At 45.5% G+C, this 13,210-nt stretch overlaps 1 protein-coding gene across 3 annotated transcripts in view; it reads left to right on the top strand.

Moving 5' to 3' along the window:
• The first annotated feature begins 982 nt into the window (after positions 1-982).
• The window catches only part of LOC310801056 (protein FAM168A-like), a 21,120-nt gene continuing 8,892 nt past the window's right edge, over positions 983-13,210 (top strand). For 2 of the 3 annotated variants that reach the window (XM_083665007.1, XM_083665009.1), the window contains exons 1-4: positions 983-1,125; positions 5,831-5,948; positions 8,992-9,083; positions 12,348-12,428. In XM_083665007.1, the coding sequence (XP_083521133.1) occupies positions 5,878-5,948; positions 8,992-9,083; positions 12,348-12,428 (244 nt within the window). In that variant the 5' untranslated portion in view covers positions 983-1,125; positions 5,831-5,877. The remainder of the gene's footprint in view (positions 1,126-5,830; positions 5,949-8,991; positions 9,084-12,347; positions 12,429-13,210) is intronic. The other variant, XM_083665008.1, reaches the window with a different exon arrangement.

Genomic DNA, 13,210 nt, shown 5'->3' on the forward strand with positions numbered 1-13,210 from the left:
CTGTGTACACCTTACAAACAAGTTGAGGGGATTAGACTCAACTCTTTATCCATATTACGGCTTTTACAGTAACAATTAGTAAAAAACTAAGAACAAAAATGTTAACTAGCAAGCACAGTGACAGCAATACTTTGTCGTTATGCATACATGATTTGTCCACGACAAGTATTCAAATAAATAGTTTACTGGTTTTCACAGAGTTATAACATGTTTATGATCTCGGCCCATCATATGTTCAAATATAACACTCAGTCTGGGCCAGGTTAGAGGTTGGAGGGTTTGCGCTTGTACGCAGCTATGGTTTAGGTTGAATCTATGGTTTAGGTTGATAATAGGCTGGTCTACTCCACTTTTGGAGTTGTTGATAGGAGACATAAACCCTGATTATATGTGGTGCATTCAGAAGTGAACTTTTAATGTGGTTGACTTGACATTTCTGTCAGATTTTATCTCAGTCCCCTCAATGTTCGTGGGATCAGCTTGAATGATAGAGACATTAGTAGTAATACAGGTTTTTGATTACCAAGAGATAATGCTCATCCAAGGGAAACATGTCTGAAATGTGTGCATCACACCCAAACCTGGCAAAGGTTGAATATTTCCATTTGTTTCAAATATGTCTCTATAACCTACATTAAAAGCGCTCTGTGGTGAAATGTGGCACTTCCACAGAGTGGACCTCAAGCTCTTTTAAAAACGTCATATATTTCACATTACAGTAGAGCTGTCTGCATACAGAAATGTGAGGCCACATAAATCATACAAGGTTTAATCAAGGATCATGCCATCATTTTCTAAATGTTAATCCAACTCCAGTGAACTTGAGACTGATGATTGATAGAGTGAGTGGTGCTGTATTGGTCCCTGTTTGACTGTCACGTAGGAGTCCTCCTCCCCTTGTGTTTGCAAGCTTTACTGCCCCCTCCGTTACCCCTCCTTCTCTCTCAATATTCCCATCCCCCCACTTTGTGTGGATGTCGATGTTACCAACGCCGCTTATGAGAAACCACCAAAGCGAACCTTGGAGAAAACCGCCAGCATTGAACAAGGGAAAATAGTGACAACACAGCACTCGGCATAGAAATAAAGACACTACAACACAATTTACATCCCTTTGGATATTTGGTGAGTATGATTTCCTGACGGGTTACTAGTTTTATAGACTGATGTTGCCTTATAACGTACATTTCTCGTTCTGCTATGCATCTATAAAAAATGTAATGGACATGCACGGTGGAAAATATTATACATGAATACACGTTGTAAGCTTACTAGGTCCTGGGCTGAGATAACAAGAGACATGCATTGTAAGTGTGTAACAATGTGGGATGATGTGTCCTCAATAATGTTATTGCGGGTGTTATAGGCTACAGAGCACCGACTGAATCTCAAGGATGCATTATAAAACGTGACAGTGTCTCACAGAGCGAGTGCAGAGGAATTGCCGCCGACCTCTTGTCCCGGCTATACATTTCCCCTACTCATGCAGCAGCAGCTTGGCTATTCGTAAAGAGACGTGCGGCTCAAAATGGTGTCGGGAATTTGACTGTGTGACCATTTTAAAAACCCAAGTGAAATTTTGAGCGCAGCAATTATTTCAGGACCGAGTTAACAGACAGAGCGAACAAAGGCTGATTATGATAGTTTCAATTTGTGTAATCGGCTTCAATTTAATGAAAATAAGTATTTCTGTGTATTATAACAGCTGACATTAGATGAAGGCTTTTGTATGCGTGTATTAGCTGCTGATGTTTTTGTTATGACTTTTCCTATTTGCGGTGGTGATCCATTTCGGAAGTTCGATGGCAAAATAACCTCTTCAGTGGACAGCCGATTCATTTCAGAATCGGCAAACCATAGTATTTTAAATAATAATAATAATTATTATCTTTAAATTATTTTGAATCGATATTCACCGAATCATTTGCCAATATTTGTCTCTAAATAGCACAGGTTCATTTGAACATCCACACACTTTTTTTAATAATAATTTTAGTGAGGGAGTGCATTGCTGTAGGACTTCAGGATCTTGTTTGCCCTGTTTGCATCATCACCTATCCAAATGGAAATATCACACACTCACCTGAAGCCGCTCATGCAAGGAGATCTGGGAACCGAGCATCAAATACAGGCCCCAGGCCTGTGCAGGCTTGTCATCTTTTGCACTACCAAACATCCCCTTATTGTTCTGGCAGGACAGCATGTGCACCACTGCATGTTTGTAAAGGTGTCATGCAAACCTGCGTCCTTAGCTGGGATTGTATGAGAGACATGCAAGTATTTGCGATCTAAGTCATACTAAGATACTGATTTACACGTGTCAGTTACCCATGTAGCTAAGGGGCCCAATTGAGATTTTGAAGCTAGATTAACTATTTACAATTTTGTATTCATGTGCCGTGTATCCCACTCCTGCCTTTTCGAAAAACACGGATGTGCTTCACCCCTTAGGCTCTCTCTACCTTTACCAACAACACAAGCATTGCTTAGCATACACAGAGAAGGAGCAAGTAGCGAGCGAGAGAGAAGAGAATGAGTGAGCGACAGAGGGTGAGAGTGATGAGCCGACATGCCAGGGGCTACGACCAACTGAACAAATCCCTCGTCTCTGTCTTTGAAGATACCACTGGGTGGTGGAGCTTTCTCCCTTTTATTCAGATGTATTATTTATATCTCCCTTTATCATTCCATTCTGGCAGTGTGTGAGTGCGCCTCTCTTTGTTTGTTTACCTGGTGGGTATCTCAGAGCTCACTGAGTCATGGTAGCAAGGGCCTGGGGCAGGCGCCTGCAGACTGTCTATGTCTGATTTGGTCTCATAATGTCACAGTCCTCTCTTTGTTGCGCTTCATTCAAAGCTACCTCGCATAAACTACACAGACATTATGAAAACAGCAGTCAAAATAAAACCCCAAGTGGTAGTTGCATTGGGTTTGCACTGGACACAGTGCCCTGAGCACGATGGGAGTAGTGGGTTGAATAAGGGGTTCAGCTGTGACTACAGGACTGGATGACTACAGGACTGGATGACTACAGCACTGGATGACTACAGGACTGGATGACTACAGGACTGGATGACTACAGCACTGGATGACTACAGCACTGGATGACTACAGGACTGGATGACTACAGGACTGGATGACTACAGGACTGGATGTCAGCTCTAAAACCTGAATGATATTGATTGATATGTCATTTAGCTGCCGCTTTTATCCAAAGCGACTTACATCGCAGTGAGTGCATAACATTTCTCAGTATATGTGGTCCCAGCGGGAATCGAACCCACAACCTAAGCGTTGTTTGCGCCATGCTGAGCCACAGAGGACCATGAAGCCCACATGGTTGTGAACATACTCCTCCCTTCGGTTCAGCAGGTAAACGTCGTAGGGTCTGGATTGTAACGTGCACAGAATGTGCTGCTCCACCATCTGCCTGTGCTGTGTGCTCTGCTGGGCTCCAGAGGGCAGTGAGAAATCAGCCCAGGAGATGTGGGGGCGCTCAATTATCTGCGGCGAAGCACTTGTTCATGTGTTAATGTCTTAATGATGTAAATGGGCCTTTCTTTGTTATTCTACTATGTTCTCTGTGTCTCATCACCTGGCCCCACTGGGCCATTTCAATACTCAGAATGGTGTTTCTTTGTCCTTAGTCGCATATGTACATAGTGCATACTGTAAATAACGAGTTGGCCGCTGGCCAGGAGGTTGGTGAAAGATGGCTGCCCAGGAGGACTGACTGACTGAGGAGGTGGAGGGGAGGGAGGGAAGGGGTCAGGTCAGTGTGGGGCAGCTGATTGGCCCGATGCGGAGTCCTCAAGGGACGACATGCTCAGAGAATCTGAACTCTTTCTCACCTCAGGTGGCCCTGGGCTGCCCTCCATAGTCCGCCAGAGGCAGGGGATGCAGAGACATGTCTCCCCACGTGTACACACACACACACACACACACACACGCACACACGCGTATGCTGGTGCTCGCTATATACACACAAGTATGCAAATTTACACACACTTACAAACAAACGTACACATGCGTGAGCGCACACACACGCACACACACACACCTCAAAGTGATGAGCGGTGTCGGCTCACCGTGTGCAGAGATCGTTCATCTCTGGTTGACTGCTGGCTGTGGAATCATTTTCATCTCGGGGAGATGGTTTCTATTCTTAAAAAAAATAAAAAAAAGGTTTGAGTCCTTGGCTGCTGCAACCTGGCCTGCTTCTTCCCCTGTACTTCCCCTGTCTGTTCTGCTCTCATAAAGGAGGAGCGAAACCTCATCTCTTCTCCCTCTCCCTCTCTCTCTGATGTAACGAGTTCACTCCTCTCCTTTCTTCCTCCACATGTTCAATTTAGCTCAGTGGAGGTGGAGAAGAAACAACTACAGAGAGAGAAAGAAAGAGAGAGAGAGAGAGAGGGGGGGGGTAGGTTTCCAAGGTGTTCTCTAGCTAGCATATCCCTTGTTGAACCTGTGCTAGCATACCTGAGGCATTGTTAGGTGTGCCCCCCCCCCCCCTCCTCCCCCCCGGCTTGTTTACTTGCGGTTTGATGTAAAACTGACAGACAGACACAGGGGTTTCCTATGGGAGAGCTCAGGGGTGGAATGCATGTGTGTAACTCACTGCTGTTCCGTAGGCCGTCCTCCATTGACGGTGGAATGGAATGTTGGAGTCTTCTTTTGGAATGTTGTACCTCTGAACTTGCTCCAACATACTGTAGGGGCGGGGGGGGGGTACATTCAACGATCGACATCTACGATGACCCCCCATCATGCACCCTCAAGATGTATGTACATGTAGGGTCATACATTTTCCTATAGGCTGCTACACCCCAGCAACAACCTCTGTGCTGTTGATGCTGAAAGTGAAATAAAATAGTCAATCCCATCCAGTAGATGTTGAACGTGATGATAATCCACTCTCACTTCCCCAGTGTTTACCTTGCTCCGGGTGTTCAGAGACTAGAATAGCTGATGTCGTGTGCCGCCCGTGGGTGGTAAGAATGTAAACACTAATTTGCCTCCGGTGCGAAAAAAAGAAAAGCAGGAATCAATCATCCTCCTTCGAGCGGCTTGATACAGCGCCCCCGTGACAGCGCTCCACGATCAGAGTGATCCTGCGACGCATCCCAGTGACAATGATGCACACCGCTACAGGGCTAACAGAGTCGCAGCCACTCTCCAGTCATTTCCACCACACATTTCTCATAGTGTAGCCCATGGCGGTGGGACCCGGTGATACCAGGTTTTCAAAAAAAAAAGATGGTATTGTCCTTGGTGATTGGGTGAGGAGTATTGTGAGGTTCCGAAGGTACTATAGGGGTGTGTTCTTAAAGGTCACATCGCCTCCTGACCTTCTGTGGCGTATGGTACATGGGTGAGATCAGAGCTATGGATGTACATGATACGCAGTTCATCCAGAGCTATGGGTATGCTTTGCCAATTAGTGGATCAGGGTCATGTTGAAGATTGTAAAACAGGTAAGCCCGAGGCTGTCACAGTGAACATGATGGTGTCAGAAATGTCACTCCCTGTTTGTAATAAAGGTCTTATTCACACCATGGGTATGCACTTAGGTCTCTGTTCACAGTTTTGCATTTGCACCTGTCATGCTTCATGTGTGCTCTGTGCTTCTGGACCTACCTTTGCTTCTGTGTAATTATCATGCCCTCTCTTTATTTCTCTCTCTCAATCTCTCTCTCTCTCTTGTTCTCTCCTTTTATCTCGACGTTCTTTTGCTGCATTCATGCCCTCTAGCTCTCTCTCTTTCTCTCTCTGTCTCTCTCTTATTTGCTTCTGTTATAATCATTATTCTTTTGCTCTTTTAATTTCACAGATTTGCGTTGCCATTTCCTCCGCTCCTACACTAGCATTGCCCCAAGAATGGCCGGCGGGCACCCTACCGACCAATTCAGTTTCTTGTACCAACCCGAAAGTGCTCAGAACCTGAAGAGGTCAGTGTAGAACAACTTCAAATGCTTTACCCCCCCCTTTCCCCCCTTCCCCTAATGTGGTGACATGAGCCAGGTGTGTGGTAGAGGTTTTACCTTGACCTTCTCACCGGCCTCCAAATATGTCGTTCAATGAAAATGTTTCAATGTGATAAATGTAAAATATGCAATGTACAGCAAATGACCTCACCTTATTAGATGCCTATAGCAATAGCACAAGAGAGACATTTATATATATCACTCTATCTACTTTCTATTATTTTCTATTTTGTATTTCTATTTTTCTCCAAAGTATATGAGGGGAAAAAAATGAGTTGGTGCTTAATAAACTGAATATTTGTGGTTTTATTTCTGCACCTCTGTTATAAGCTTTGATAATGTTGATGATCTTGTTCTCTTTATTGTGTCTTTGTGTTTGAGAAATGTTCCCAATCATTCCTTCTTGTCATATTTTATTGTACATTATATTTACTATATACTTAATCGCTGATGGTTTGTTTTGGTGCCTCTACGAGACACTGTGTCCTCCCCCAAACGGACAATCCATCATTAGCCAGTCAGTGAAAGGAGTGCTAGGATCGATCCACCGGACCACAGAAACGGGGGAGGATTTGCTAACTCAGTGTTCTCTTACTCCACTCTCTCTCTCTCGCTCCTCCCTGCATGTTCTGCGTTTCAACTCATCAGCAGTTCATACTGAACACCTCCACATACGCTGAGCACTCCCTCATCTCCCCCACCACCCTCCCCTACATCTCCATAACCACTACCTAGAGACTGAAAATGTATAGTGTCGTAAGGTTAATTGAAATCATGTCCGTCTGCATAAAGTAAAGGCAGTACGTGGTGGTATGAAGCATTTCAATGTCTATTTGGGTATCGCAGACTGCAACAGAACTGGCACGTTTCTGTCATGTTCTCGGAGCCCACAGAGTCTTGGTGCTGTGTGTGTAGTAGAGTCGTGGTTTTTGGCAGTTTATTTTGGGAAGGCAGAGGTGGATGCTGGCTGTACTGCAATGAGTGGGTAGTAACACTTATCCCTGCGTTATTTGCCTGGGTAACATTACAAGCTGCTAGCTGCCCCATTTATTTACAGTACATAGCCTATGTATGTGTAATCCATGGCCTACGTAGTTGTAGTTTATAGCCAGTAGGCTGGTTTATCACCTCTCAAAAGGCTGTCAATCAGTCAGTTTCCGTTTCCCCAACCAGTCATAAATATCCACACACACACACACACCGTTTGTGAGTGGCACTCCTCCTTCTGCTCGACATTCCATCCTTCTCACCTCCTCCATGTCTCCATCCATCATCCCATCTAATCTGTCCATCCCGACCAGCCTATCTGTCTGTCATGTCATCGTCATGTCTTTTCAATCTGTCATTTGCCAGTCATTGTCCCGTTTTCTGAGTTCTGCGTCTCATTTTCATTATCGTCCCATCTCATCGATTCACTTATCGCTCTACTACGTCCTCGCAAACCGGCCATCTGTTCTCTCTTCTTATCTGACCATCCCTTTTGCTCGCTCTCTCTCTCTTTCTTTCTTTCTTTCTTTCTTTCAACGCTATCGCTCCTTCCCTGCAGCTGTGTCTTGGCTATTAATATACCCAACTAGTCTGTGTCCTAGTTGGTTACCCTCCCTCCCTCCCTCCCTCCTTTTTGTTTTTTCTTTAAACTGCCTGTAAACCTCTAACTCTTTGTTCAAGTAAACCGTTTTGACCACTGAAGTGAAACAACTGGAGGATAGCAACCTGATGGAAACCCCTAGGTTTTGATCCCTGCACACCATAGCTTTTATTGAGTCAACCTTTCCACATAAGTTGTCACACAATCAGACTAATGGCCCCATTGGGCTAAATAAAGGAGTATGGTATTGTAACATATCGTAGGAAACAATGAAGGAGTCCATTGTGTACTATGAGTCTACTTGGCCTCCACACTGTTGCTTCATATTTAATAGGAGATAATGGACAAGGACAGTTTTTCCTCCTCACAGAGCATAACACTTATGTTACGCCCCTCGAATCATCCTATTCTGTCTCGTCGGTGGAAAATGCTTTAGACAATTTGATACAAACACGATGGACACTGTCTCTCGCATGCCCAAAAACAACAATGCCACAAAAGCACAAAAACAACAAGGTGACCATTCCAGTGAAGACTAGTAGATAAATAGCAGTGGAAGGTGGTGGAGGTAGAAATTGGAGGACGAGTTCATTGCATGGAATGGAATCATGTGGGTTTGATAGCATTCCTCATTCCATTCCATGCATTACAGTGAGCCCATCCTCCGATTTCTACCTCCACCAGCCTCCCCCGGTAGATAGGTATGACACCAGTGCTGTTGGAAGATAAAAGAGTCCATGTGAAAAAGGTTGTGTTAAAGATAACATGGCTCCCTGGAGGAAGGGGATTTTCCCCTGACTCTTCGCGTGCTGCTGGGCGGAATGGTGCTCTCTAATGTGGGGGAGATCCTTTTGTCCCTGGGCTGTCCTCTGGAGCTATGCTGGATCTGGAACAATGCCTCGAGCTCAGGTTACAGACAGAGAGAGAGAGGGGAAGCGAGAGAGGTGTGTGCGAGAGCGAGCGAGAGAGAGAGAGAGGTGGAAATACGTTAAAGATTCTGTAGAGTTGGAGAGATGGTGATGGAAAATAGAGAAAAGAGGAATTGAAAACAAGGGAGCTCAAGTTGAAAATGGTCTTGTGTGTGTACATAGCTGTTTGTGCTGTCGTGTTTGTTCCAGTTGACAGTTGACTCAGTTGACTTTGATGTCCTGAATGGTCACACACATCACACACACGTTCAATGAACAGAGACCAAATAGTCAGGCTTGATGAAACCATACAGTGTCCAATGATGAAAGGGTCACCGTAACTCATCGTAACTGGTAACAACGGTGCTTTTCAACTAGGTGTCTTCGAGTCAGCTACAGAACACTGAGATGGAAGTGGCTGAGCTGACATACAGTTTATCCTTGAGTAATAGCTTACACTCCCCTCACTGTCTGTGTTTTTCTGTGTTGTTCTCTCTCTCCTCCCCTGCAGTAAGGGTAGACTGCCTTCCAGTATGAATCCTGTCTACAGTCCTGTCCAACCCGGGACTCCCTATGGAAACCCAAAAAACATAGCATATGCAGGTGAGTACCAGCACAGCAACAACAACCTTCAATCTTAAGTCCAAGATCATTTGCACCACTGTATCACTGATGCCGCAGTTTTTGTGGTGAGGGTCGAGGGAAGTGTGTGTGTATGTGTGCGTGCGTGCGCGAGTGTGTGCGTGTGTACACACAGTATGTTCAAACATGCATACAAGAGTAGGCAATGTATTGGTGTTTTTGCTGATTTTGAGACCGTGTCTGCATGTTTATCTCTTAGCACTGTAAATCTATCAGGTACATTGCACATTTAGCTGGTTGGGCAGGAGCTTTCCAGCGTTTCACATACATCATCTTCCAGTTCCATTATTTTAAACAGATTTCCCACATCGTCCTTTCCCTGCCCTCCTCGTCTCACTTCTGAAATAACTTAGACGACTTAGTTTTTCGTTTGTGCTTCACTTCATTTCAGTTGCTCTCCATTTTTTCTCCTGTCGTCTCCATGACTGAGTTTGTAATGGAGATTAATGCTGTTTTGGTTGCTGAGAGAGCGATCCTCACAACGGTAGCACAGCATCGAAGGTGTCCCCAATGACACAAGTTATGGGGTTTCATAGTTCCTACTCCTTTTTTTCCCTCCCATCTTGAGCGGTCTTCTGAGGGTTACAGGACAATTGTGTTAATAGATTTCTGGTGAGGGGAACAGCTGGCCGGAAGAAACGGTGTAGTGGTACTATACACACCCAAAGAAATGAAGCTCATTTTTTTTTTTTTTTTTTTCACAGAGGTAGAATTGTACAAGTTATTAGCTAAGTTCCTGTAATGGTAGATAGCTTCATTCGGGTGGGCAGCGTTGCTCCAAGCCAGCATGACGTGTGTTCCTGACGCATATTAACACGCATGTATGAAACATTCACATGTATGAAACATTCACAAATGACGTATCCACCACCGGCCACATCCAGATCCAGAGTCTGTGTGCGTCTGTCTCTGTGTGCGTATGCACAGTGCGTGTAAAATGACAGGCAAAAAAAAAAAAGGGAAGGTGAGAACTGAAGAAATGAAGAGGAAAAGAGGAGTGTGGAAATGAAGAGGAAAAGAGGATTTTTCCTGGTGTTGTCGTCCCCTTGGCTGGGGGCAGGGCTGGTTACTGACATTCCATTGGTTCATAGTCCATGCTGTTGCTATGGCAGTGGATTTGATAAGAGAGAGTTTATTTGAAAGGTGCCCTCAACGCTATGGTTTTCCCTTCCCCACAATCCCTGGCTCTCGTTCGTCCTTTAGCTGCAGATCGCACACACACACACACACACACACACACACACACACACCCCTGGGGACAGCAGACACACCCCTAGGGACAGCAGACCAAAGGATTGGGGTTGGGGGCCTGTGTTTGGTTGGCCCCCTCCATGTCATTCTCAGATACTGCTGACCGTAGCGATCCCTCTCTCCATCCTCTCTTTCTCTCTCTCTCTCTCTCTCTCTGGCTGTCTCTCTCTCTCTCTGGCTGTCTCTCTCTCTCTCTCTCTCTCTCTCTCTCTCTGGCTGTCTCTCTCTCTCTCTGGCTGCCTCTTTTGCTCACAATTAGTCCACAGTCACATGCTGTTCCATAAATATGGAGGCTAATTAGTGAGGCGTGGGGGTCTGGCTCTGACTAACTGTGTGTGTGTGTGTGTGTGTGTGTGTGTGTGTGTGTGTGTGTGTGTGTTTAAGGTATGCTCCTGCTCTTGGTGCTTTCTTTGTTTTCAATGATATTCGACTTTAGCAGGATTAGTAAGCTAGATAGAGTACTTATAATGATATTATCATACAATACATTTGATGATAATGTGAACCATACCGATACAATGAATACATATGCTACATTATACGCTTAATATCACAACAAGAGCGTATCATAACACGCCAAATGTAGAAGACCCAAAGACGTTTTACGAAACGTATGTACATTCATAATTGATTACCTTAGATATGTATTGTCCCATGCTCTCCTCATCTCTCCCGTTCCTTTCAGTTTCCTTTTCCTGAGAAATGGTGCATGATTGTGGTTTCTGTCTGATTGCTTTTAGATCACTCTGGTATCTAAGGCAGTGCATTTGCCTTGTAGAATGACAGGCTCTCATGAATAACAGAGGAGGATGGGGCTTGTTCTGCACTTAGTCATTGAGCACGTTCCCTTTAGGTAGGGTTGCTTATTCTGTTGTGGCCTAATTTAGACATGGTTAATCTCTCTCTCTCACACACACACACACACACACACACACACACACACACACACCCTCACTCGCTCTCTATACATCTCTCTCTGTCTCTCTCTGCCCTTTTCCTCTCCTCTATCTCACCATTTCACTCCCTCTCCCCCTTCTCTCTCCCCCTTCTCTCCCTCTTCTCTCAGCCCTGCTATCGGTGGCAGGTAGTACATCAAACACAGCTTAGTGGAGAAGGATCCACTTCATGGCGGCTATATAAGAGGGTTCTTGTAAATGTGGTTTTGACTCCTGAGTGCCATATCATGTTGTATCATAGTTCAAATGGATGATGTGGACAGTCCTGCCTTTGAGTCTACCATATCCCCCCTAGATGAACTCCTCGTCACAGCGCGCGCGCACACACACACACACACACACACACACACACACACACATACACACAGTGATCTAATTCTCCCTCATTTGTTTCTAATCTCTCCCTCTTGTAACTCCCGGTCTTTTTTGTCATTGCCTGTGGATTGTGGACCACAGCTGGGTTAGTAGTTGTCTCATCCCCAATCGATATCTGCTCCAGTTCTGTGGGACAACAGCTATTGGCACCCCCAGATGACATGCAGTATGACTTAAGGCGCTGGAATCCACCAAGTGAGTCTGGCAAGAGTGCTTATGAGAAGCTCACTAGTAATGCACTTTCCATCTCTCCACTCCGTCAAACGTCTCATTCAGATTCTCACCACCACCTCGTTCAAAGCGAACCAGGAGACTTGAAAGGGAAACATGATCTTGCAGGTCAATGCACCGCACGCTGTCACTGACTATGTGGACCTTCAGTGACCCATCCATACTGTGTACAGATCAGGTGCAGGAGGCTGTAGGAGAAGCTGTAAATCACTAGTCACAGGGATGTGAGGCCTGCATCTCCATCGAGTAATAACCTGTGATTATCTCCTCCACACCGGCACTCTGAAACACTGCAGATGTCCTCCCTGTGTCCTTCTGTCTGACACACACACACACACACACACACACACACACCACCACTCAGTCACTCAGTTGATGTTCTAAGAGTCTCTTTTATCCTGTCTTTCCTCAGGCTATCCTGCGGGTTATCCCACTGCAGCTCCTACCTACACACCTAACCTCTACCAGACTGGCAGCCCAGGCTATCCCCAAGGTAAGAAGGCATGCACACACACAAGTGTACACACACACACACACACCTTTCACTAGTACATGCATGCACTCACCTAGCATACACACAAACGACACACTTCAAGCCAGCAGTCCGACCATCCACACAGCCATCATCAGATGGGTCCACCTATGCTGCCTCAAAGGTAAAAACACACACACACACCAGGGGAGGCTGGTGGAGGTAGAAATCGGAGGACATCCTCATTGTAACGCACAGGATGGAATGAAGAATGGCATCAAACCTACATACCGTTCTTCTCATTCCGTTCCATGCATTACAATGAGGCCCGTGCTCCGATTTCTGCCTCCCCTGACACACACACACACACACACACACACACCTTCCACCTCTTTCCCCACCTTTCTCTTTGTCCCCTGGTGTCTAATCCACATGTGGATCTTGAGTATACAGCTCACACGGCACTCAAGAATGTCTAAATCCATATAATCCCACTATTGGTGGACATCTGATCTCGGCCTCAACACATTGTCATGAAAGTCTAATCTCTTGTTCCCTTGTAGAATGTCTAAGCCTCACACTGCCTCGGGGCATCTTGCGTTCAAAGACTCTAATCGAGTCTTTGATTCATTCCAATATTCACACACAGGGCTCTAGAATGCTCTGTCGAGAGACTGCTCTGGAAAGTTGGCTTCAACACGGTGTTATAGTGTGCCGTTGTAGAGCCACGAAACATCTGCAATACTCATCATGACCGTCTGTATGAGGTGTGAGATGTAACCTGGTCATGTCAAAATGAGATG

Source organism: Argentina silus, assembly GCF_951799395.1.
Source record: "Argentina silus genome assembly, chromosome: 2".
NCBI lineage: Eukaryota > Metazoa > Chordata > Actinopteri > Argentiniformes > Argentinidae > Argentina > Argentina silus.